Raw genomic sequence first — 27,421 nt, forward strand, 5'->3', positions numbered from 1 at the left:
CCCCCCCTCACAACTACTAATATAGCTGTTCTTTTCAGCAGCCACACAGCTTTGTCCCCTGGCATCAGAGGACAATTAACAGTGTCATGCACCTTTGGGAGCTTGCTTGGGCACCAGTATGTGAAGTGATTTCCTCTGATCAAAGTCCGTGTGTTTCTATGCTCATCCTCTCCAGCTCTGCGGAGCCGGTCGGGACGGTCCATCATCAATGGAAACTGGGCAATTGATCGACCTGGGAGATACGAAGGTGGTGGGACAATGTTCACTTACAAACGCCCAAATGAAATCTCCAGCACTGCAGGAGAGTCATTTTTAGCTGATGGTCCAACAAATGAAGTCCTTGATGTCTATGTAAGTTTCTTGTATCTAGATTAATCTTTCTGATGGAAAAATAATCTCCATGTATTGATAACATGCAACACTAGAATTGCATTCAGAACAAATACTTTATTACTCGTTTGTTCCTTTTATTTTGAAGTATTATTTTTGATATTTCAGTATTGCTTGCTGTTGCTTCAATCTTGCTCCAGGTCATAGGAAATCTAAATGATTATGAAACCTGTTTCTCTCAGACTTTACTGATCCAGTAAAACCAATTCTACTTATTCAGTAAAATAGAGATAAAGCATACAAAGGTCAGGGGTTTTTTTGTGTGAACTGGAGTTTCTCCAGATGCTGAAGCAAATTTGGCATAGTTTAATTTTACAGTGAACTATAGCAAATACCTAAATCAGACAAGGCCTCTCAGAATGATACCATCTCAGTTTGCTTTAAAAGCAACTTAAGTTAAAAAAGCTATAGGATATGGGATTTGAAGCAGGGCAGTTTTAATATGCTTTGCTAGGAGGCAAGAGCCATTTGAGAAAGGAAGAAAGAAGACAAAATGTGGCTAAGAAGTGGGAATCATATTGAGAAAGTGTTTACTTCAGATGGGACAGGTTTTACTACACCATATTGAAATAAAAAATGCAAGTGGAATTTATTGCAACTTATTAAAAGATAAATGGTGTGTTCTGAGATTACATACACATGGTAAAATCCATTTGTTGAAAAAACTAGATTAACTGGTGGTATGATTGTTTCATCCAGCTATGGCTTTTTTGCCCTTAAATGCAATATGGGGTGGAAAAGTGAGTGTGGTGTGTTGTTTCATAGTAAAACAAATAGTAATTAGCCTGGTTACTCAGCTGGGAAAAGTTAGATGTTGACAATATGGTGTCTTAATAAAGTCCTGTAATAATTATGTAAAAATTACTTCTTTTGGGGTGTTTTATGATTGATTGCAATGTAAGACTGGCAAAAGCCTGGAAGATTAAGTGGTTGGGCTCCAGTATTCTGCAATGTAAGCTCCATGTTTTTAAAATTTCCATGTCATGGTGTAGTTACAGGATGCTGAGCTGAGATTTGGCCCTAAGTTTTTATTGTCATACGTAATGACCTGAAGAAAAAAGGATCAGGAAATGGATTAAGCAGATATTTCCAAAGTAATACCCCCAAAACCCCTTAAACTTAAATTTATCATGTTTTAGTGGTTTAGTTTAGACTTAATTGTTTAGGCTTAATCTCTTCTTTTTTTTTTTTTTTTTTTTTTTGCTTTTGCAATGCATATAAGAAAGCTGGCATGATATGCCGTAGGTTTCTTGTAGTTATGAGGATTACTACAATTCATGATAAGCTGATAGTTTAGTGTCTTTCTCAATATAGCATGGGAGGATAAAAGTGGATGATGCTAGATGAAAGAAAATCATCCATCAGTATGACACAGCCTCTCTTATGGGTTTGAAATTCGCAGCCATGGAGACACAGATGTGTTTTCAGACTTTGTCTTGCAGTTCCTGAATCATGTAATTCTCTTTTCAGCCATGCTCATGATCTTTATGCTCTATGTAGAAAAATGAAGAGATTTGCAGATGGGAACTCCAAATTACTTTCTGTTTCTTTTCCTGACATCATGAAATCTTTCTTCCACCCTAAAAATGTAGAGGAAAATATCTCGTAAGTTACAGCAGGTTATAATTAACAAAAGAAAAAGAGATGCAAGTTTTGTCCAAGTGTGCAGTACACATTGCTACAAAGACTTAGGTCCACTAATTCAAAACAAAACTATTGTATATTTCCAGGTATTTTCTTGCAGGAAAGCTGTATCAATACATGTATAGGGACTTGATCAGTTAGGCTCTTTATAACATGTGCCTATCAGTTGTTTAGAGAAATGTGATGGAAGAATCATGGGAGCCATTAGAAAGGTGCTCCTAGAACCATCTTAAGCCCGGGTCCTGGTTTGGAAAGATGGGGGATACTCTTCCACTGAAGTCAGCTTCACAGTGCTCAGTTCTCTCGGGCCCAAACACACAGGGTGTATTTTTTGGATAACAAAGTGACATGGGAAGGACCAACCCTTACAAAAAATATCACAAGCAGTGCATTATGAGATGGTTCAGAAAAGTGAATGATCTCCGAGGGACAGAGTTGAGAGGAACAGCTGTTAAATTTGGCAAAGAAGAAGTTACTTTGGCACAATCTAAAACAAAGATCTGAATCCTTAGTTGGTGTTAATTGGTGTGATGAATTTAGTGAAACCTTGAAGCACAAGTGTGCTCTGCTGGGTCATAAAGGCATTGGCATAGCATGACTTCTTTCTTTTCAGCCCATTCTTTGTCAGAACCAAATGACTAGTGCAAACTCTGGTGTTTGGTTTGGATTTTTTTCAAAAAGGTACTTTAAGTCAAAGTGTAATCTGAGGTTTGTATCAAACCAATCCCTCCAAGGAGTCCAGGACTTATAAAGCAGCAGTGTCAGTCAAACCAGTACTGAAGTAGTCAAAGCTAAACTAGTCAGAGGAGCAGCTGGTGACATCCCTGTGTCCCTGGTGTGAGTATGCTCAGTCTCTCAGCAGCAGCAACATCCTACAGACTGGTTGGGTAAGGAGTGTGCTGCAGGCAGTTTTAAAAAGCTTTCATGCCACCTCACATGGGCTTGTGCAGCAGCAACATTCAGAAACCACTTGGCTTCAATTTCACATTCAAAGGAGAAAAGTTTCTGATTCCTACCTGTATTTCATAAAGAGCACTCAAGTGAAGCAGTGGGAGTCTGTCTGCACTAATGTTACATCTTCATTCAGTTTAAAATTCATGTGGAAGGATGCAGGAGGGTTGCACAAGCACTCTTCATTTGCTGTAGCAAGTATGTGGGTCTTTGTAATCTGTTGACATGATTTTTATTGAGCAATGCTTATGGTGAAAGTTAGTAAATGTAGCTAGCTGGTTGTTGGATGTCTGTTAAGTGGTGCAGAGCTGGTTGCATGGGGAAGAGAGGAACAGTTGGTTTTGTGAGATGGTTCACACAGAATAACACACGCTGTTTGCATGTGCTCTGTTCAAGTTCAGCTGATAAACCTTCACAAAGGCAGTTGGTTAGATTTGTAGATTGGGGTCTGTGGCATATAGTTTTCTCTGCTTTGTTTCTTCCTTGCTTATGTTTCCTCAGGCATTTGTCAGTCTCCTTATATCTGAGAACATTTTGGTGACCTTAGGACCATCTCTGCTGCTGCTGAGGTGTGGTGTGAGTCTTTGCTGCCCACACTGGGAGGAGGCAAGGCTGTGCCTGGTGTGGCCCACAGCTGCACCTTGGCCCAAAGCATGTCAGTTTTCCATTTTTCAAATAAGATTTTGAGAAACACTTAATCTGCCATCACAAACTAGCCCAGCTTGCAAACAGAGTAGTGTGTATTTTCTTATTTTTTCTGAAACAGTCAGTCAGTAACGATGCTTTCTATCCTAATAATATAAACAATGGTGTGTGGGTGATTAGTTGAGTTGAAGTACATGTTTAAGTATTAGTAATATAACGAGTGGAAGAGCTGAATATATGGCTGTTTTTCTTTTTAGATGATACATCAGCAGCCTAACCCAGGTATACATTATGAGTATATCATTCCAGGAGACAATGTCATTAGTCCTCAGTTGCTTGCTCAAAGAAGGCCAGGTAAACTGCCACTATTTTCTATTATTAAACACATCTTGTTACCCAAAAAGCTAATGAAGAAATTCATACCATTACATTCAGTGTAAATGCTGCAACTGATATGAGAGAGGCCCAGAATTTCAACCTAAATGTTGAAATAGAAGTCTGCATAGATTTGGTAACTTCAGTTAAATAATACTTGCTGGGATTATTTATACTGCAGCAGGGAATCTGGTCACATATTTCTACTTTCAGTAACAATTCTGTGGCTTAAATGTTAACCACGGCTATCCAGTTGGAAAGGATCAAACACAAACCTGCTACCTTCCCAAGCTAGAATCTGTACAGATTATGCTCCTGACTAATCTGTGGATATGTGTTGTGTGTACTGGTATGAAGTTCTGAAGGACAATAGAAAATTACTTTTCATGATCATGACTTGCTTGATAAATTTTCAAGTGTGTTTGCAATATTTTTGATGAGGAGTAGCTGTGCTGTGACAGGGGAAGGCACAGAATATAGAGCATGGTACCAAAAAAAAAAAAAAAAAAAGCTTTGGGAAAGGCTGACACTGGGCCCATTAACTCTGTGCTGGGTTTGGAGATTCTTCAGTTTTTCATGTATTTGCTGGCTGAGAGTTGGTTGTCTTAGTTTAAAATAACACACTCTTTGCAGGACATTGTTAGAAGGTTTCTGCAGAGCAGATTAAAGCTGCTTTCTAGTCTGATGCTCTAGTTGGGGTTATTAGTGGCTGAAAACAGACTGATATTTGCAAGTGAGGCTCATTATTTTACTTTTTTGTTATTGTCTATCATCAGGGGAGCCCTTGAATGGTCAGTTAGGAATTCCGGAAAGTACAAATCATGAGGATGAGGATTTGTATAGGGAGACAGCTACTTTCACTGGACAGTCAGCAGGAGCATTTCCAGTTATTCAGCCAGGAAGATTTCCTTCTCATCAGCCAGAAAACCAGGTGCCTGCTGTGCAACCACCAAGGCAAAACCGAGAACACAACTGGAAACAGATTGGAAAAACTGAGTGCACAACTACATGTGGGAAAGGTAAGTGCTTCATACACTATGCATGGAAATAGATGACACATGGGAGGGTTCCAGCCTGGGAGAGAAGCAGGGAGGGAGGAAGCAGTGTGACTATTCAGCAGCTCAAGACATGGCTGGAGCAGGTCTTTTCTGTTATGATACAAGCAAAAGACACTATTATGTGTGCTTATACTTCAATCAGTACTAAACAACAAAATTCAATATATTAAATACAAAGTATGTAAAGGGACTACATGGCATTTGTCTCTGCACGGAAATATTTCAAGATTTTATGGCAAGTTTCTCTCTCTCACACCCCTGATAACACAGCTGCTTTCCTCAACATTCTTTGGCATCCTTTATCCTTCCATTTGGCCTTGCCAGGTTTCTGAGATACACCCTCAGTGCTTTTTGTGTCTTTATCAACAGTTTTCTGATCTTTACGGGAACGTTTCACAGGGATTCCATTAGCCATATCTTTGCATCATTGGATGTTGTTGGAGCAGCAATAATGTGACTTCAGAAAACCAAGGTTTTCATAGGGCACAAGTGGGAAGGAAGAGCTACAGAAAGGGACTGGTAATTAGTGAGGTTTTGGGATGTGATGGATGCACTACTTTGAGCTTGCCAGATTAATCTTTGCCATAAGACATTCACAGTGACCATAGGTTCAATATTGCATAGAAGAACCAATTATTTGGAAGAATACATTTTTTTGATAGTTTAAATTGAAATCTTTTGTACTATCCATAGCTACCCATCACTATAGCTAAAAAAATCACCTGACTGTCACAATCATATACATTGACAGCATTTGCTTCCTAATTAGTTTGAGAGGACACTTCGTTAGTTTGATTCAAGGCCAGATGAGTGTCTGTGTTATAGCTACAGGTCGAGCTAAAAGAATCCAGCAATATTAATACCAGTCAAAATTGCTTCCCTGAATATTGAGAGAACTTTTTTCCTTGAAAAAATTACTGCAAAAGTAGAATTAAAATATAGCCTATAAAAATCAGAAGACTTTTTGAAGTCAGCTTTTCTGTGGAGAAGAGGAGGAGCTGTAAACCAGAATTATTTTGGCTGGCATTTAAATACACAGTATGTCTCTAATACAAGTCGTATGGGCAGAATCCTTAATTGCACCTGATTATTGTTTAGCAGCAATCTGTGAGTATCAGCTGCTGAGTGTCTGTATTATCATACACGTGGTGAATTTTAATATCCAAATCAGGTAATTTATGATACAGTTGCAGGAACACATCAGGCTAAATATATTCTTACATCATAGAAATCAAGTTCTTCAGAGATCTGGGAGCTATTGGCAGTGGCATTAATGAAATCTGAGTCAAAATTATGATGGCAGAATTGTAGGAAAACAGTATTCAAAGGATTTATTTCAGCCTCCTACGCAGCATAAATTTACTCCATGAAATTTAGGAGTATCTGATGCCTCTGGGGCATTTCCAGTCAAACTAGGTTATATAGGCTGATAAAAAATAGAATAATGAAATCAGAAACAAATCTTGTATTATTTATGGCTTCATTTTAATTTTCTATGATTTAATATAGGACACCTTTTTTCCCCCTTATTCCCTTTTTTGCTACTTTATTTCTTCATGCAGAAGTGTAGATGTTACACAGTCTTTAAATTTTTAAATATTTTTTTTCATTGTGAAAATCTGTCAAAGCTAAATAATATTAGAAAAGTTAGAAGAAGAAAGAAAAATTACTTTTATGCTACCTAAGTAAAAATGGAGGGTAAATTAACAGATTTTATGAAAAGCTGTGAGATTTCAGTAGAAGTTTGGCTTGGAAAAAAGAAGACTATTACAATTTTTTCTAAAAGTTAAAATATTTCCCACGAGAACTGCCACCAACTCGTGTCCCAGATCTCCATGTAAGATGACTGAGCAAACAGATCTGCTAGAATTTGTGCAGAGTGGAAATTGCTGCTGCATTCAGTCAGGGAAGTGAAGTAGCATATCATCCCTCTCTGTTGTCCAGGGTGAAGAGGGCTCATGCACTGCAAATTCCTCCAGTCCTGGAGCCACAGGATCTTGACCCAAATTTTGTCTGAAAAATCTTACAGGAAGGGTATCTCACTTAATCTCTGAGCACAGCCTGTGCCTTAAAACTGTTATCTACAGCTTGGCAATGACCTGGGATGTGCAATTTGTTATCAGTCATAGCAGCATGTTTGTTACTTTTTAAAAGAAGGATTAGGAAGGAGGTTAAAGAGTGCAAACTCTGATTTTTTTCCTTAGATTTCAGAAAATGTAGTAGTAGCTTTTTCTGAAATACTAGTGTAAGTTAGCTGCTGAGGTACAATGCCTTACTTTGGATAGCATTATGTTCTTGAACATATAAAACTTTAGTGGGAATTGTAATTTTAGATTTTCTGTTGTGAAATTGAAGAGTGCCAGCGAACAGGTACCATAAACTACAGCCACCCTTACTTTATTTAAAGTCATAAAGTAATAATTTAGAATTACTACAGATCTCTGGTGCAGTGTGCAGTATTTTTAATACACAGCTGAATGTATTGGTCTCCTGTCTTTCTATTTCTTGATCACAAGTATGAATTACCTTTGACTTTTTCTCCCTTGTTTTTATGTATCTGATCTAGCAGAGAACCTTTCCTGTTGGTCTCTTCATCATCTGTGTCAGGAAACTTATTAATGTACTCCAACTTTCACTTACCAAATACAAGTAGCCATGTTAGCACCTTGCTCTTTGCTACCATTTTGGTCGTCAGTTTGCAATAGTAACAGAAGTAGAGTTCTATCTTCCCACTCATACATGAGAATTTTTAAAGACCAAACATTTAATGTAGAGAGTGGTAATTTTTAATGAGTCTGTAGTTTACAGTAATGTTTAACCTGTCAGCTTTATCTTAACAATCTTTTCAAAAAACAGATAAATTGGATAATATTCTCATGTGTTTACTCACCATGTAACTCTGAAGTAAGGGGGCTCTCCCTTTCCAAGAAGCACAACAGGACTGCTAAACTTTTCCTCCTCTCAAGCCTGTGACTGCATTTAAATTGCCTGAGTACATAAACTTTGTACTCTAAAAAGATCACACACAGACCAAGGAACATGTTTTCTCAGCCTTTCTTGCAATGCCATCCTCTACTTTCTATATACTAAGGACTTTTCTTAATACTGCAGTGTAAACAGTGTATCATTCAGCTCCGACATTTGGAAATTTTACATAAGATATACTAGTCTGTATCTCCTGTGAAGTTACGCTTTTCCTTCTGCAGCAGCGTTGGATACTACTGTTGATGCTTGTACTGCAGAGTCTTTTGCAACACATCACCTGATTTTCTTCTTCATTTCAGGGTCACAGTACCCAATTTTCCACTGTGTCAACAGAATCACTCATGAGGAGGTACCTGAGAGTTACTGTGACAGCAGCACCAAACCCATTCCAGAAGAGGAAGCCTGCAACCTCTTCCCTTGTCCAGCTTTGTAAGACATTATACTTTGAGTCAAGTGAAATAATCTGATTTCATTGAGGTTTTTACATGAAAGAGGCTATACTAAGTAGGAAATTAGTTTGAACTTCAAAGTACTATGCACTTTTGTCAATAAATAAATCTTGGAATGAGAAGAATTCATCTAGGGATTTTTTTCATCTCTAAATGTAGTTTTACTGACAAGTTAGTGCCTGGATGTGTTACGGGATTTTCATGGTATTGTACATTTTTAGGGCCTTTTCTGGAACAAAAAATGATGTGACACATTAAATTTTTGACCGGTGTCATAAAGCAAAAATATATATTATAGATAGATTCTTTAAAAGACCAAACAGCTATTAGTGGCTTAATTTATGTTTGTAATCTGTTCTGAAATAATGAATTGTGCAATCTATATGCATGTTTATTATTACCAACCACAACAGATAGGTTGGTTAAATTATATAATGTTGTCTTCATGAAAGGTTAAATTCTGGTGGCAGAGGCTGAAGTGGTCCAAGTTTCTCTACCAGCATCAGTGTCATATCATTCCAGTTCTGTTAAGATTAGTATTACAGAAGTAGTTACTGAAAAAATGTCATCTTGTTTGTTATTTCCTTTAGCTGGGATATAGGGGAGTGGTCTGAGTGCAGCAAAACCTGTGGCCTTGGCATGCAGCACCGGCAGATCCTGTGCCGGCAGATGTACGCCAATCGGACCCTGACAGTCCAGCAGTACCGCTGCCACCACCTGGAGAAACCAGAGACAACCAGCACTTGCCAGCTGAAGATCTGCAGTGAATGGCAGATTAGGACAGAGTGGACTTCAGTAAGTACAATTGATTAATTTGGGGCATAACACCTTGGAAAATAGGAAGATTTTTCATCCAGGTCTCACTCATCAAACATTTATTTATTTATTTTTTTTGTTTAAAACAAGGAAGTGGAATGTGAAAAGCCTTGGAAATATGTGAATCTTAGTTCAAGAAAACCCTGCTTAATTCTGACCATTATAGATTATTGTAACCAGAAAGAAGCTGAAAAAGAGCAAATGAACAGTACAAAACACGCAGATGTGTGGGTACAGAGAAGTACACAAGCTTTCTAAGCAATGGTGTTTTTTAAATCCTATATTAAACTGGGACAGTTCTGATAGGTTTGCCTGTGGCAGCAAACTTACTGCTCTTTCTCACAGCATGAAGAGTTTAGTTCCAGGAGTTATTTAACCTTGTGTGTGTATTGATAGAGTCAGTAGTTGCTGTTACTGGAGTTGGTTTGAAGCTATGCCAAGACTTTCAGATACATGTGGATGGTACAGTTTTGATCTGCAATTTCTGGGTTCCTTACAGAAGGCTTGGCCAGCATGTCAGCCATCCTAGATATTTTCATGGCCATTGTGTAAAAGAGAAAATATCCTGGTGAATCAGATGTACTGATAAACAAATCTCTTTCACTTAGGCATGAAACAAAGCAAAAACATTATAGAGTTGCTGAATTATGCAGGTGGATAGACTGAAAAATTCCATCTTAAACCTTTAACCCAAACCTTTTTTTCCTTTCTGCTGAAGTGCTTCCTTGCTCCTAATTCCCCCAGCCAGTGCTGGAATTCATGGCACAGCACCAGGGTTCTGTGCACAGGCCAGCTGCACTGGCAGGAGCAGCACAGCTTTCCATCCCCATAGACACAGGCAGCAGACTTTGAGTGGCTTTGTTGTGGGTCTTCCCCCATGGTAAAGCCTCTGTGCATTAACTCCCTCAGTTGCTGTATTTTGGAGGCTGATGGGGCCTTGTTAACTTTCTAGTCTTGAAGTATCCATGACATATTGATACATTTCAGATTAAAAAATCAGAAATACCTAGATGAATTTAAAGATATATTTACTGGTTAATTCATTATTCAAGAGGAAATGAAATCCATCTCTAGTTACAGGACAGTAAAATTTATACTAAAGGTAAAGTTTTGTATTGATGATGGGAAAGCAGACCTGGTTTTGTGTGTTGTTGCATTTTTAGAAGTATTTCAGTGTACAGATCCTTTAAAGGTTTACTGCATATGATGAATGAAGCTAAAGAAATGCTTTAGAAATTGTAGCTGGTTGAATATAAGTGTAATTCCAGTAAAATCCTGTGATTAATTTCCTCTTGGAAGCAAAATTAAAGTTCTTGTCATGGGTAAGACCCATAATAAAGACTGGAGTAATTAAGTTTGCAAACTACATTCAGTAGAACATTTATTTGTGTTTGTGCTTATTGAAGTTCAGTTAGGTTTTCACTTTGTAGACAGGTCTGTGATCTTAAAAGTAATCCCATTTTAAGATTTTTACATGCTTAGCATTTTTTGTGACATATGAATGCCAAAAACTTTCATCTAAATCTGATCAGAAAAAATGACATTGTGGTAATTTTAAGTTTGGAGTCAGCAGACTAGACTTCGAGGGGAACTGTGGACAAATCACCCCCTTTGTGGCACAAGGAATGGGGTATTTGGTTTTATTAGTACTTTGCTATTTAATTACTTAACACATCTAGTCTGGCTTTTGGCCAGTGTTCTAGAGTGAACAGTTGACTAAGTAGATGCAGTCTGAGTTATCATGCTGTAGGGAATATATTTTGCATGATGAATAACTTCGACACATAAGTAAAGCAGACCTGATTAAGCATTTGAAAGCAAGCAAAAAACAATGAGGATGCCTTTGGAAGCTCTGCTAGGGAGATACCAATAGCTGTCAGTGTTCTCTGAGGTTGAAGAAAAGAGCAGGAAAAGGCCTTTTACTTGTAAGAGGGATTCAGAAGTCCTGTTTCTTTGCATTTCTTTTGGTTGGTATCTGCTAATAGGTTATGATCAAAATTATGCAGAACATGCTGTGCTGCTATTCAAATACCAGCAATTGATTTTGATAAAGTGCAGCACAGCCTATTGAAAGTAGGAATTAATTTTATGTTTTCTGAATGTATCTGCGTAGTATATTGTAGAATACTATGGAATGAGAATATTATTTAAAACTACCAATGCATTTTCATTCCCTATTGCTGGAAATCTAGAATGGTTCTGTAGATGTCTTAGCGGGAAGGAATGAGCTCTATGTTCCCAGCTCCTTAATAAAGCACTGCAGTTCTTCCGTAGTGTCCTGATGCAACCTCCCTTTTTTTACAGTGTTCAGTGCCTTGTGGAGTGGGGCAGAGGACCCGAGATGTGAAATGTGTCAGCAACCTTGGAGACATTGTTGATGATGAGGAATGTAACATGAAGCTGCGGCCAAACGATATTGAGAACTGCGACATGGGGCCCTGTGCTAAGAGCTGGTTCCTTACAGAGTGGAGTGACAGGGTAAGGCTTCTCCTTATCTTTGTGCTGCCAAACCTTCTCTTAACAACTTAGGTGTGTCAGAATTAAAAATATACATCTGTACAACCATAAAAGGAATGATTTTTTTTCCATGTTTATCCTTGCTAAAGAGGCAAGAGCAAACAAAAAATAATGATCCCAAGGGCATCTTGAGTTTGTGTTAGATACAAGAATGCATAGAAGGGGCAGGAGTGTGGGTACATGGCCAAACATCTGGATTTAGAATTGGCTCTGTGTATGAACTTCCCAAAATACTGAGTGTGCTGAGATTTATTGTTCTGCCTTGCTTAGCTCTGAGTCTCAAGATTCAAACTCAAAAAAATTTCCTACATTTTTTTTTAGGGATGGAGGTTTGAGGCCTGATGTCTGGGTTTAAGTTCAAGCCATAAAACAATTACGCTATAGCTGTGAAAAAAGGGGAACAACTTCATCACCTTAGGCAAGCTTAATTCAGGCTTTTGTTCTTTATGAACCCTCATGTATATTTTTTTATTCCAATGAGTCAGATTCTCTGCATGAACGCATCAGAAACAGTGGTTTACCTTGTCTTGAGATTGGACTCAGAGTTGTTGTTCAGTGGAGGTATTTATATGCTTTCATTAAAAGCCTTGCAAACATAGGCCAAGAGAAGCCTGTTGTTTTGGTTCCTCTTCTGGATGCTTGCATATCAATTTCATCTGTAAGTAGTGCCTATAAAATCCTGATGGCATCTCCATTTTCTTCAACTGGTTGTTTTTGCAGGCCAGTTATCTAATTTATCATTGAAGCTGCAACTTCATGGATTCACTTCCATAACTTCATGGATTCATAACTTAGATAATTTTGTGGTAGTACCTCTGAAAGCTAGGAATGCCTGGCTCAAAGGTCATGCATTAGTTTGGACACTACTTCACAAGTATGACAGATACCTGGTATGTCACACAATTTTTAAAAGGCTGATCAGACTCTTGCTACAATTGCCTGCAAAATTTTCAGTCTCCAGACAACTCAAATAAATTTTATAAAAAAACCCCAAAACACATTAATAAATCCTTGTTGTCATTTGAAATTTTTTTTCCAGTTGTTATTTACTCAGTGTGTGTGCTCTTGCATAGGGTGGACAGAAAGTTACCAGGTGAAGTTTAGGTATTAGTACAAATGGCAAAGTAGTTGCTGTAGGGGAAATGGCAGTGCTTTTGATTTTTTTTTAGCTTGTAGAGCTGTTTTTTGTACAGTATTATTAGAGTGGTATTTTACAAGTAAGAGAGAAATATGCATTCTACCCTCAAAGACATCTTTCTTGCAAAAGCTGACCCAGCTACTACTGACCAGTGCAGCTCCACCACAGAAAGCTCATACATTCCTGTAAAGAGTCTAGCACCAATGTTTTCTCCATTTTTCTACACTGGTATTTGGTTCTCTGCAAAATTAAAAGTAGTTTTTTGTAGCTGAAGGTTATGACTGTATGTTTTCATTGTGCTTATTTGTATGTATTAAATGAGACATAAAAGTGAAGAAGGTAATGTGGAAAATGTTGGAGGTTTTTTTTACCACAAACATTGTAGGATCAGAGAGTAAAGAATAGATTTTGTTACCTCTTCAGTTTATGTAAGTGTACAAATTAATTTCTTCCAAATGCTTGCTACTGTAGTTGGCATTATTCATCATCACTTCTGCCAACAGTGGGTTTGAAGTTTGAATCACAAAGAGAAAGGAAGGAACAGCTTATTTCAGGAAGAGAAAGTAGGTTTGGCCTAGAATGTGCAGAAACTTCTAAGGTTCACACATACCTTGTTAAGTTGGTGTCCAGAGTTTAGTGGCACTGCTTCCAGTGGGAATTGGAGTAGTCAGTGGCTTTGCAGAGTCCAGCCTTTGGCTATTCACCTTCTTATTGTGCCTTTCCAGGGCTGTTTATTAGGACAAGAAGTCTCTCTTTCTTTGTAGAGGAGTGTGTTTTTCTTGAAAGACAGGAGAAGAATTCTGTCATGCAATGGAAATGGGTGTTCCCAGGTGTATGAACTCAGTGTGTGTAATTCCCCAAACAATTCTAAAATATTCTAAGCCAAACCACACTTGAGTAATAAGCATAGATCAGCGATGGGCAGCCGCAAGTGGTTCAGATAAGCAGCCAAAAGTTCAAATGCTTAAAGAAAGCTTGTTCAAGCCTCTTGAGTCCACAAAACTGTGGTGGAAATCTCACAAGAACAGACCTTCTTTGTGAGATTTATTACATGCCTACTTTGGCTCTCAGCTGGAAAAACCACAGAACACTCTTTCCCATTGTATTTTGACATTTCAGCTGTGGCTAGAAATAAGAGGTAAAAGAACTTATCATAACTTTTGAGAACTTTGGAACTTAGAAATGGTTTGAGTTCAAACTTGATTACAGCCATAAGAGAAGGCCTGGCCTGTACCTTTCTGAACCCATTTTGCAAACAGTTCATGTGACTGGCACACATGCAGCAAACAGAGATTTCCAGAGGCCTGTCAGAGATTGGTTAGGCACATACGTTCTCTTTTAGCAAGGGATATATCAAACTTCCTTGTCTGTATTTATGTGATGCATGGGGACATTACAGTATAGTCTTGGTTAATTAGCAAAACATCAAGGAAAATCACAGTAACGTAAAAATTTCAATTGTCTGCTGCCAACAGATGTTAAATTTCAGGATTTGATAACTATGACATATATTTGTGCAGAAATTGACAAGGATATTCTTTAACACAGGGATAGAAAGACATGAATAGTCACACCTGAGTTGTAAGAAAAGGACAAGATCTAGTTTAGGATTGGTAGAAAGATGTTGGGTTTTCTTATTTTGCTTAAACTTTGCAAAGCTTTAATTTATGCAAAATCATGCTAGTTGCTCTCATTTTTGTTAGCACTTTCTGAATTGGAAGATCATGTCATTAAATTTCCCTAAATGTAACTTCTACAGTGCAGCATATGTGTGCTTGAAAACTTGCAGAGCACATACAGCGTTGTGGGCAGGAGCTGTGCCTCCTTCCCAGCATGGGCTGTATGTGGCTTTACTCTGTAAACAATACCTGCCTTCTTGCCATGTTCTCTCATCTTGTTTTCCCACAACATATATATGTGTGGTTTATGGTCCACCTGTTTACCTCCCGTGCCACTGACCTTCTTGGAGTCAGTGTCTGCACAGACCGATTACTTATATATATAATTAATCCTAAGTAATTAAAAAACCCTCTGTGTTCCTAAAACAGTACAGTTCTTGAGTTGTTGTGATACACAGGTGTCAGAGTCCATTGTATATATGTAGGCACACACACACTTCTACACGCAAAGCTTATGAGTTGTGTTGTGACCATGTGCACACTGGTAGAACATAGAGAGGAAGGAAGGAAAGCAATTTATGCTTAAGATCAAACACTTATATTTTAAAAGGTATATGCTTTGGTATTTGTCTTTGAAGTAGATCTGAACACCGTGTTCTGAGAGGAACAGAAATTTTTACTCATTTCAGTGGGAAAGATTACAGGTTAAAAGTTTCTAGCTACAAAGTGAGACTCACCTCACAGTGAGACTGTGCCTGTCTTTACATTTGTTGCTCTGCATTGAGTGTAAGTAAGAGTAGTAATTTAAGTTTCATGGCTTTGTCTTCAACATGATCTTTAACCTCTTTTGAATATATAGAGTCTGGACAAATGTTTGTGATATTTTTACATGAGTCAGTGGAAAGATGGCTTCCTGTCTCATAATTCTCTTAGGATGTCATACTGCGTTAAAACGGCAGAGTTCCACCAAACTGCATCCATTAATCAGTAGGGTAAAGCTGGTGAACCTTACTGAACTTAGCAACAAAATTGGATTGATGGGAGCAGATGAGATTCTTGCAGACATTTCACATGACTGATTATTTGACAGCTCAAATAGCTGGAAAGTTTACTTCTCCTGTGGGTCAGAAGCAGGAGACTTCATTTTCCTGATTTACAACAACGGGAGACTCACCAGTGTTTCCTTCCAGCTAACTGGAGCATTCCCCTCTTGCATTTTTTTTTATTCCTCATTGCCATCTCCAGTGTTCATTTGTTTCTCATTTTATGTTTAGAGCACACAGAAAAGAAGCCAAAATACAAACAATTCTGGGATGTTAATGAGATTCTGAGGCCAAAGTAAAATCTTAGGAAGAAGAAAAAATGCTGCACATCAGGGAACAAAATCAAAAAGATCAAACACATGCTCTGGATTTTGCTCTTTATTAAAAAGAGTAACAGCAATGCTTCTGTTGTATCTTCCATTAGAGAACTGTAGTATGCTTCGTAAAAATCCTTGTTTTATTCCTCACAATCCTGAAGTATTGCCTAACAGGTACAAGTGGGGTTGTTGACCAGTTAAATGTGGAACCAGCAATTCATATTGTTGCTCATGTTCTTCTTTCACTGTTGTTATATTTAAATCTGGATGGCTCACCTAAAATCTCCTGGATCCTGAAAAAAAAATTAAAAATACCACCATGGAGCTTGTGTAAGCATTATTATTTTTTATTATCACTGTTTGTTTTCAGTATGAAATGAAAACATGATAAGATACCCCTTTCCATTGATTTCATTTGGGAATTGTATGGAAGTAGAAGTTTTGGATTCTTTCTATGTAAATACGTAACCCACTTCACTATTTGCAATTAAACATAAAGCCAGCAGGGTTTTGAAGGAAACATTGATAGAAGGGTGGCCAAGACCTACAGAGATTTCTATTTGCTTCTTTAGAGCTGATCTCTCTATAGCACAATTCAGCTGCTTTAGATGCAAATCAGCATATAAAATGCACGTGGCAGGGGGGAGCCTTGCTAGCTGGAGCCCATGGATCCCAGTTGGGTCAGCAGGGCAGGCTCATAGGTGGCAGGCAGGGGAAACGGGAGTCCGGATTATCAGACAAGATCACATTGATGAGGCAGGTCCAAGGTCAAGCTGGTAAATCAATCTACAGCTCAGGTCCAGTGACAATAACCAGGGTTAGGCACAGCCCAGTGATCCTGGCAGGTCAAGGCTAAGCTGGGAAGTGAGTCTGAGGGTGAGGGATCACTGAGGCCCATGGCCAGGCTGTGTCTGGGGACAGATGCAGCTCTGATAAAGCTCAGGCAGGGACTGAGGTTAAATGGAGCCCCTGAGCCCACGGGCAGGTAAAAGCACCCAGTGAGGCCTGTTGGGGCCAGTAAGGCCCTGAGATGTCCTTACAGCTCTCAAAGTAAGTGATACTCTGTGAGCCAGAGTAGTGAGGAATGCTGTTCCCTGATGTTACTTCAGAGAGCATTTGTAATATGCAAGTACAGTGTTACCTACTGCATATAAAGAAACACTGCACATGTAGAATCAGTCATGATCCAGCTGAAGTGTCCAAAAATTCTAAGACCATATTTCAAAACTTCTATTACCTCAGAAGGATGCCATAGATCTGCCAGACTAAACAGAGGGACAGCTTGACTTCTGATCCAGCACCTGCTGTATGCATAGCTGCATTCTAAAGGGAAATAATTTAAACCCAGATATTAGGAAGTGTTTTGACAATACATAAAGATGTTTCTGACTACCCACCCACATCCTTTTTGGAACTGCAGCAGCAGTGAGCTTCTGAAATACAATTTTTAGTTTATTATTGGGAAAACAAAGGTTACATAACCCTTCTAAAATCTATTCTGAAAGGGATTTTCTCAGAGTAGGTCAAATAACACTAAGGAGTTTCATACCATAGATCTTAGTTTTATTTTTTGCACTAATGTGACATCAGAAGAATGATTCATGAAAAACTTTACTATTTTGGGGGAGTCATTAAGATGATGGAGGTTAAAGTGTGGTAGACAGAAATCCTGCACAAATGGGGACATTTTATGGGAACTCAATTGGTTGCTATTTTAAAATGTAATGAGGGCTAGCAATGGTGCTGAGACCTGGATGAAGGACTCTTGAGTTCTGGTAGATTTCTTGCTGCCTGTTTCTTCACAGCTGCTGCCCCAGCTGTGGGTAGTGACTAGGGCTGGCACATTAGTGACAGGGAGCTGGCACTGCTAAACGGTTTTTTTTTTGCCCTGCTATGCCCTGTGGCTGTGACAAAAAATCTGGCTTCCACTTGCAGGTTTCCAGGTTTGCAGGAACTAGCCTTGTTTTTCTGGACTGCTGTTATGGTTGTTTTCTGACAACTACTGGAGCCTTGGATTAGGGTTTTTTCCCCTCATTTTTAGTTTTTAATGGTAATTGAAAGCCTCTGAAACTGAATTCATGAGGAAAGGCCCTCAGGAAGAGGAGAAATGGCAGACTCCTTAGAAGTAGGGAGGGTGTTCCACAGACTAAGGTTTCTGAGGTATTTCTGCCAATTAAAACAAGACAATGAAACAAAATATCTTTAATAATAGGACCAGAACAGAAAAGTTTCAGCTTATGAACGTTCCTCATGTCATAGAATGTGAGGTTGTGGCAGTTACTGTGTACTAAAGCAACAAATCAATGGCACAGAACTGAAAGTAGTGGGTGTGTCAGTTGTGAAAACCAAAGAGAGGATTCATTATCTAAACACTCCCTACTCTCTGCCTTGGACTTTGGAAATCATGGCTTTCACATGGAAGATTTTTACTGAAAGGAAGAAAAAAACCCATGAAAATCCAAATACTTAACATAGAAACATTCAGGTTTAGGTTTGCTTTTTAAATCCTTTGAGGGTAGTTAATCTGTAGGTAAATCTTGCAGCAGAGGGTGGGACAACCCTATAACTTTCCATTTGGTATTTCCTTTGTTATTTGATATGTAAGCCTAGTTCATGCATAATCATTTAAAACATAACAGTATGGAGATTTTCTGGATGACTTTATAGACTAAACTTGTTTCCAGCTCTGGTTTACAAAGCAGAAAAGCAAATTAGATTGTCAAATGAAGATTACTTAGAAATAAGAAAAGTATTTGCAGAATACATGCATAGTTCTTAATGTATAATGCAATTGAACATACTTGCTGAGGATAAAATATGAACAGTCACAAAATTTCTGTCAGTGGGTTTGAAAGGTGGCAGTTTTATGGAGCTCAGTTAAACAGTCAGTTTATCTAGGAGTGGACTGTTTGAAATGGGTTCAATTTAGTTTAGTTTTAGTTTACATGATCAGGAAGATGTTCACTACTAGCACAATTTACATAATTGTTGTATTTTCAAGATTTTGCCAGTTTACGTTGAAAAGACTTCCTTAGCCATCAAATCTAGTTTGCTGAGGAGGTAAGTCTTATTTTACACTATGTGTAAAAGTGTAAAATTGTGTTGTGCACCACCAAAAATAAAAGTTCATTGTTACCTATAGATGATTTAAGAGAAACTAAATTATTCGATCTTGCAGCTGGAGGAAGGAACCATTCCAGACTATGAGCAATTCTTTCCAATGACTGTGGAGCATTTATTTAAATTCTGAATATCTAGTTATTGCAAAATTGTTGGGTTCTTAAAAAGCTGACTTGTAAAAAGTTGATTCACTTTTTTAGTTTTCTAGGGATTCCATTTCAGTCAAGCTTTGCCCTTCTGTTTTTACATCTTGTGAAAGAATCCAACCTGCTGATAGGAAAAATGCTTTTCTGTACTTTGTGAAATAAGTGTAACATGACTACATCTTTTCACACAAACAGCCAATATTCTTCAGTGTGATGGAGAAGAGAATAGTTTGCAAACAATTGTATCTACAGTCACTGGTCTCTCTCTTGAAAAGATGAATGACTGTATTGTTTAATCCCATTCTTAATAGTGCTATCATGGCATCTGCTGCTCTGTAGTTCAACTATTGGATCTGAACTCTCACATTATTACCAATGAGATCTAAATCAAACTAGTGGGAAACTGTCTCTCATTACCAGGTCTTTGAATCATTCTTACTTTTATTCAATAGAATTTTAAAAAATTGTTCCAGTACAGAATTACATTCACTCACAAGGAATGTACAGTTCATTGTAGAAGTAATACACAGTTTCTCCTGACTAATAACATTGTATGATAAAAATACAATCCAAAATGTGAGTCAAATGCATCTTTTTCTCCCACGTACTACATACTTACGGTTTTTCTTTGCATGTTGAATGTGGCTGCAATCTGAAAAGCTGCCTATTGACTTGGTCCCTTCTCAAATCTATTAACGGGTATGCAAGAAAAAGAATAAAATTAAAACTGAACGAATTTACAGACCAGAAGAAGGAAAGAAAAATAAGAAAGCTAATCAAAAGCTATAAAAAAGGTTTCTTTCTTCCCTAATGCTTCTATTCCTTTCCCCGGTGACTGTAAAGGACAGGTACTTCTTGTAATGTATTCAGAAGTATGAAACTGTGAGATTATTTGCTACAGCTGAATTACAACTAAAAATAATTGACTTTGCATAAAGTCATTTACTTTTTCATGCTTGTTGCTGCTACTCATTGCATTGTGCAGTCTGAAGGATGGGCTAGTACTTATGTTCTGTCTTCTGCTCTCCAGTGTTCTGCAGAGTGTGGGGACGGGGTCCGCACACGCTCGGTGGTTTGTATGACCAACCACATCAGCAGTTTGCCCCTGGAAGGCTGTGGCAACAACAGACCCTCTGAGACAAGTCCCTGCAATAACGGACCCTGTGCTGGTAAAGAGGAGTGGTTTGCTGGGGGCTGGACACAGGTAAGCTCTGTATCTGCCATACAGGTGGTGTTTTAATGTAAAAAATGTACTTTTGCGCAATGGTGATGTGTGCCATAAAGTATTGCTACGTCTCTGCTCAAAATTTGAGGTTTTTTTCTGCATTTTGCTGAGTTGACATACAATTCCTTTCAGAACCTGCTGGGTTTTTTACTTTGATGAATATAAGATTTTGTTCTTCTCTTCCTCTGAACCTTCATTTTTATTTCTCACCTACTGACCCAGTGTATTTGTAAAATGAAAGAGCACATAAAGCTGCTTACCATATTTAGGTGAATGATAAAGCAATAGATTTGTACCTTTTAAAGTACAGCCTTCATGATCATGCATACCTGCAGGGATGTTTTTACACATACATAAAGAGAGAGAGAGAGAGAGATAAATAGTACAAAAAACAATGGCTAAACCCAAAATTTAGCATCAGTATTGTTATCCTGGAACTCGTGATAATGGGTGAAAAGAACTAAATTTGCTTAGTGGCCTATATCCTGATGCTCTTTCCTCAAGCATAAATTCTTCCTTTGATCTCCATCTCAATAGTTCTTCTTGTTCTAAATAAGCATTTCTGCTGTCAGGAAGGAAGGCATTTCAGCAGCTGTCAGCTGGTGCTCAGACATTTCTGTCCCTCTCTCCTGTCACCCAGAGGGCCTTTTGGACTGCTGGTACCAGCACTGCATCAAGTTGTTAGGGAAAAGTCTCTTGGCTGTGCTGTTAACTCACTGCATTTCAGATTCCAAGATCCTTCCAAGAGATAAGGAGTTGGAAATTATGCTAGTACAGCTGAGATGGAGATTACAGGGCTACTCCTATGCTAATGCTTTCAAGTGTAAGTGTTAATTATTTGTATTGAAGAAGAGTAATAACAAATTCAGATTTAAAACATACTTAGCTGCAGTTCTAATAGTGGATAAAATCTGGGCCGTGTTAATTGCACTGCTCAGTGCAAGTCAGTAGAAACTTTGTGTTTGCTACCACAGAGAGAAGCCTTCAGTAAGGTCAGTCTAACTCTCCCCATTCTGATCTGAGTAAGAAAGTTTCTCTGCTTTACAATTTACTGTTCTTTTAAGCTAATTCACCTTCTTTCTTGTAATGAGATTTAATAGCTTGATGCATACCAGGGATACAAAGTCTTTGCTGTATGTTATCTGAATGAAGTATCTGACATCATCTGTTCCACCATCCAAATCCTGACTTCTAAATACTAACATGAAAGCAGGCAGACCAGAGCAGGAGGGAGCATTGGTGGAGCTAGAGCTAAGGCTGGATGTTAAGATAGTGTCTTTTGGAGGAACCATTAGAATAGAGCAGTGACAGAGATTGTTCAGTGTTAAAGAAAGTGCAGTGGGGTTATTTCCTGCTCAGTTTATTTGGATGCATTCATCTCAAGGTTCTTCACTCAGCTTAAGGTTTTTGTGGGTATCTGGTAATGGGATCATAAATTCCACCCAAAATATAAACAAAGCCTCCACTTTTAATAACATTTGATTGGTTTAGGCTAGAAAAAGCCTTTGAAAAGCATAGTCCTTTATGCAACATAGAAACCAATATGTTGCTGGAATCAACTTCTAGAAACCTTTTTACAAGTGCCAGGAACAGCATTATGTGTGTGTTTAACCTTTAAATGGGCAGGAAGAGTCCATGTGAGTCACATTTTCAGAGTTGGAACCAACACTGCAACACACAGATACTTGCAAACATGAAAAGAACGCCCTGGCAGATCAAGGCATTTTCTAAAAACCATACAGAATGTGGGGATTTGTAAAGCTGCAAAACTGTGCTCTAACCTTGTAACCCTCAAAGGTTCAGTACAGGGCATACAATCCTGCTTCAGCAAGAAGCAGTAATGCTGTTTATGAAGAAAGTGAGCTATGCTTCTCTTTTTATTAGAAAAATAAACAGATGCTTCTTTTTGTAGCTACAATAAAACTGTATTTTGAGATTTCTCCAAAAGCACTCTTACAGCCATGTTTCTTCTTTATAAAAATTGCTAGAAATATGTTTTGAGTCTGGGGTACCATGTGCAAGAAAAATTTACAGAAGTACAGGTTTAACTGCTGTGACCGTGTTTAAGATAAAAAATTAAAGGTGTAACACCTGACACAGTCACTTGATGAACTAAGTCACTTATATCCTTAAGCATTTTCTTGTCCTGTTTCCTAGCTGAGACTGCTATAATAATAACAAGCCAAATTTTATCTAAGCTACTCTTCTGATTCAGAGAGATAAAAACTCTGCTGCAGGAATTTCAGCAATATTTTACCCTTTTCCTTTTCTCTTCCAATTCATGTATATGCCAGTGATAGGAGAAAAGATACAATTAAGTTCATTTTGCTGAGGAAAGAGTATAGAAGAGTATTGGAGTAATGGAGTTTGGGTGTTAGTGTCTAGGTGTATATAAAAAATAGGGAATAAGCAAAACTTTACACAATTTCCCATTCAAATATTAATTTTAAATGCAAGTATGTGCGTGTGTTGTTTTATTTCAGAAAGAAACAGCATGGAGAAACATCACTTTGTAAACAAGTTGAAGGACATAAGTAGAATAACAAATTCTACCACTTTTTTTGTTCTCTGATACAGTGCTCTACTGAATGTGGCAGTGGAACTCAACAGAGAGAAGTAATTTGTGTTAGGAAAACTGAAGGTAATTTTGATGTTTTGAACCCGTATGAATGTTCGTATTTGGAAAAACCTCCGAGCCAGCAATCCTGCTACCTCAAACCCTGTGGGTCCAAGTGGTTTCATACAGAATGGAGCACAGTAAGTTTGTCATGCTTTTCTACACCTAGTTTTGATTGATATAACTTTTTCTGCGTATGTTGAAAGTGAACACCATTTGGTTAAAACCATTGACCATGAAGTTGACTTAATCTTGCACAGAAATTACACTTATAAGAGAACATACTCTGTAGTACCCAATGGAGCTTAGAAAAGTTAGGAAGTATCTTGACTGTTAGGAGAAACTGCATGGTCCTCTTTTGATCACTGATCTCTTCTTAGAGGAAACTTCCTGTTTTATAAAGTTGGTTTGCTCCTTAATGAGACTATGTAGTACACTTAAGTTCTTTTCAGACCTCTAATTTCATTAAAATTAAGAAATATTTAATAAAGAATGAGGAATGTATTAAATTTTTTAAGTCAGCTCTACAGTAAGTTTTATCTCATTAAAGTATGTTACTATTATCTAGAGAGTATGTGGAATGTCTTGCTATTAGACCTAAAGAGAAAGGATTATGGGGTTAGCAGTGAGCAGAATACCTGGTTCAAACCCCCTTACTGGATTTTTAAACTGTCCAGTTCCTGTCTTCAGCAGATATTTTGTATGACCCAGGATAAATGGCATGGCCTCTCAGTCATGGAAATTAAGTGCCTGGCTAACATGGAATGCTGGGTTTTGTGTATAGGATGTTGAGTGTAACATCTACATTCTGTCTTGGTTCCATCCTAAGTGCTTAATATCTCTACAAACCTGAACTGAAATTCATACTGTTGGATGTGTAATTACAGTATTCTGTACAGGCATGTAAGAAGAGTAATTGTATGAAAAATCACAAGTGTTCTATTACTGTTGCCACAGGGCAGTGTCTTTTTTAAAGTGTGGAAAGGTTGTACTTAAAGATGAAAGAGTAGTTCAAGAATACATTATTGAGAATATTTTAGTTAGTTTGCTACAATATCTGATTTTATTATAATGATAAGTTGTTTTTGCAATGTTATGAAAAGACATAATTATGCCAAAAAAGGTCAGAAAGAAAGCATTCTTACAAGTTTGGGGCTATTAAGGTTTTAATCATTATAAATGACCCAGGTTTAATTAAGTTTGTGAGGATTTAGGTCAAAGTGGACAGTGAGCCAAATCTCAAAGACCTCACTCAGTCAACAGGGGATTTGCTTCAGTATGGGCAGAAATGTGTAATAATTGGCTTTAAAAATACCATGACAAGCAAGTACAAAAGTCTCTGGCTTCATAACAGACTTTGAAGGAGTGCAGAAATATTATCTTTAGAAATTATATGCTGAGTACTGTAATGCTGAGTAAAATTGTTGTGCTGTAAGAAGTGAAAAATAATTCAGTGCTAGAAAAAATGCTATTAAAATTATTCCCAATTGTATAAAAATGAAGGCAAAAGGACAGTGGAGGGCAGTGCACTCAAGTTATGAAGTTCAGTGCAGGAAGTTCTTAGAGAAAGAAATGTGAATATTGAGGAAAGAAGATTTGAGATCATAGAATCATAGAATCATAGAATCTTAGGGGCTGGAAGGGACCTCGAGAGATCATCTAGTCCAACCCCCCTGCCAGAGCAGGGTCACCTAGAGTACATCACACAGGAACGCATCCAGGTGGGTTTTGAATGTCTCCAGTGAGGGAGACTCCACAACCTCCCTGGGCAGTCTGTTCCAGTGCTCTGTCACTCTCACAGTAAAAAAATTTTTTCGGATATTCACCTTGAATCTCCTATGCTCCAATTTACACCCATTACCCCTTGTCCTATCACTGGTAATCACTGAGAAAAGCCTAACTCCGTCCCCCTGACACTCAATATATATACAGAGAAGCAGAGAATAAGACAAGTAATTAGAGAAGCAAGAAGCTAACTAATAAATTCAGAAAGGGAAATATTCTAGCATACTTTCATTTTGACAGTGTCAACCGTGTTTCCTTGTCCAGTTCTTGTCCCTGTGGTCAAAAGTGGTTTTGAACCTTTAAAAAAAAATAAAAATAAAAATTGCACCAGTATGTTAAGGCCTTCACAGAATGCAAAAAATATCAGAAGTGGTAGAGTTGATAAAAGGCTACAGTGGTACCTGGGTCTGGCTTCAAGGTTCCCATGTTTTTCTCTCTGTGTTTGCACATCTCATATGGTCTTCATGAACTTCAGCTTTTGTATTTCAGTGTTCCAAATCCTGTGAAGGAGGATTTCGAGTTCGAGAGGTACGATGTCTATCAGATGATATGACAGCCAGTGATCAGTGTGATCCACAGCTTAAACCTGAAGAAAAAGAATCATGTAACACACAAGATTGTGTCCCTGAAATAGGTAAGAAAGCTTCTGTTTTGACTATGGGACTCCCTCTAGCGGAGAAAATATTTACTAATTTTGCAGGGGTTTTAGAGTGTATTTTTTTAACCGAGGTTTTATTTTTACACAAAATGCAGCTCTTTTCTGTGGTGTAGAAGCAGGTTTTAATTTCTGATTAAAAACGTTTTCCTTGTAGCATGCAAGAAACTTGCTTACTTTTGAAGCTGCTGAGAATGTGAGAATCCTGCTTCTCTGAAAATGGTCCATATAGGGTGTTTTTTTGCAGTCTCCTTGCATTCTCAAAGGTTTCTCTTAGTAGAGTCTTTAAACAAAAATAGGATCATGTGTGATATACTGGATTTGGCAACAGGTTCCGTAAGAACCAATAACATTGAACTAAGACATTAAGGGCAATTAAGCAATTTTTATTTTATATAGAGTAAATATGTACATACATAATTTGGCATTGGAATTAGTCATTCATGTCAGACAGATTTTATTTTAATAGTAATGAGAGTGACTAGGGAAAAGAAGATGCAGGTATTTAGAAATAGTTTTATCTCTTATGTTCTACAAAAATTTTCAGTTGAGAATTATTCTACATAATATAACTATATAAAAACCTTTTATACCAATATTGTTAATTGTTATTGTATTTGTGTTGTTATTTCTTTATTTTTTAAAAGGTTTGTACAGAATTGCTCGGTTTTACATCTGCTATTAGTGTTTTGTCATTCAGTCTTTTTCATAACACCTCCATTTATCTGATCACATACCTGATCTTAGCTGACACTTATAAAAGTATTTCTAACCCTGTTGATTTTAAAGGAAAACAGATTGTGAACAGGACACATTCCAACACTTAAGAAAAATGGAGAATGTTAAGAACAGCAGCTCTTCCCTTTTTTTAATACAATTGTTTTAAACCATTTTTAATTTGTAAGGAAGGGGAAGTGGTTTACTGTTTTCCAGTATTTAGATTCATCAGTACTTGAAAATAACATTTTCAGGTTCTGGTGCCATCTGTACATTGCCACAAGGGTTTAGTATCTGTGAATTTGAAAATTAAGGGGATAGGTATCTAAGTGAAGAATACTGGAGACTTTACTTTCATCTTTATTCAAAACAAATTTTGTATTTAAAGAAACCAGCAACAAACTCCCCCCCAAAAAAAATTCCAATCAAACAAACAACAAAACACAACAAAAAACCAACCCAAACTCACAACTATATAAATGGGGACAGGTACATTTCTTCCAGGTTTTTATGTATCTTTATATTAAATGTAGAAAATCTTGAATAATCTAACCTATTTGCATAGGTAGCCAAGTTTAATGTGCAATGAATGTTGAAATACAAGTCCGAGAGATTTTACATGGTTGCTCTAATACTGTTATCCTCTGTTTCTTCCCTCTTCCTTTTTCTCTGCAGATGAGAACTGCAAAGATAAATACTACAATTGCAATGTGGTGGTGCAGGCCCGGCTCTGTGTCTACACCTACTACAAAACAGCCTGTTGTGCATCCTGTACACGTGTGGCAAACAGACAATCAGGGTTTCTAGGGCGCAGATAACAAAGACCCTTCTACTCAAAGTGGCAATGTCAGTCTTCGGATGGAGCTTGAACAGTGTTACTGTTTTGTCTACAGCAGGTTTTAGCTTCTTAGAGGTGGTTTTTTATATTGCTGACTACATCAAGACTATGGTTAAATCTCACACCCTTTCAGTTACAGTTATTGTGCAGTTATATTTTTTTAAATGTTTGTTGTAAAACCATGATCTTTTTAAAGCATTAGTTTTTAATTATACTATTATTTGCACCTGCTCATCAGGTAATTATTTAAAGAGCATACCAGCCTTAGTATTGTGAAAGTAAAGAAAACTAAATCAATCACAAGCAATTACTGGAGATATTTGATCAGTATGGATGCAGCTGCAGCATTATTTTCTGAGTGCTTACTCTTA

General features: G+C 37.7%; 1 protein-coding gene across 2 annotated transcripts in view; it reads left to right on the top strand.

Moving 5' to 3' along the window:
* THSD4 (thrombospondin, type I, domain containing 4) overlaps positions 1-27,155 on the top strand; it is a 230,732-nt gene extending 203,577 nt beyond the window's left edge. For both annotated transcript variants that reach the window (XM_009994405.1, XM_009994406.1), the window contains 10 exons: positions 176-351; positions 3,888-3,984; positions 4,782-5,024; positions 8,348-8,477; positions 9,088-9,292; positions 11,618-11,791; positions 20,244-20,417; positions 23,016-23,195; positions 25,330-25,474; positions 26,888-27,155. In XM_009994405.1, coding sequence (XP_009992707.1) covers positions 176-351; positions 3,888-3,984; positions 4,782-5,024; positions 8,348-8,477; positions 9,088-9,292; positions 11,618-11,791; positions 20,244-20,417; positions 23,016-23,195; positions 25,330-25,474; positions 26,888-27,030 — 1,667 coding nt within the window. In that variant the 3' untranslated portion in view covers positions 27,031-27,155. The remainder of the gene's footprint in view (positions 1-175; positions 352-3,887; positions 3,985-4,781; positions 5,025-8,347; positions 8,478-9,087; positions 9,293-11,617; positions 11,792-20,243; positions 20,418-23,015; positions 23,196-25,329; positions 25,475-26,887) is intronic.
* The last annotated feature ends 266 nt before the right edge of the window (positions 27,156-27,421 follow it).

The sequence above is a fragment of the Chaetura pelagica genome, unplaced genomic scaffold (assembly GCF_000747805.2).
Source record: "Chaetura pelagica isolate M959 unplaced genomic scaffold, ChaPel_1.0 scaffold222, whole genome shotgun sequence".
NCBI classification, from domain to species: domain Eukaryota; kingdom Metazoa; phylum Chordata; class Aves; order Apodiformes; family Apodidae; genus Chaetura; species Chaetura pelagica.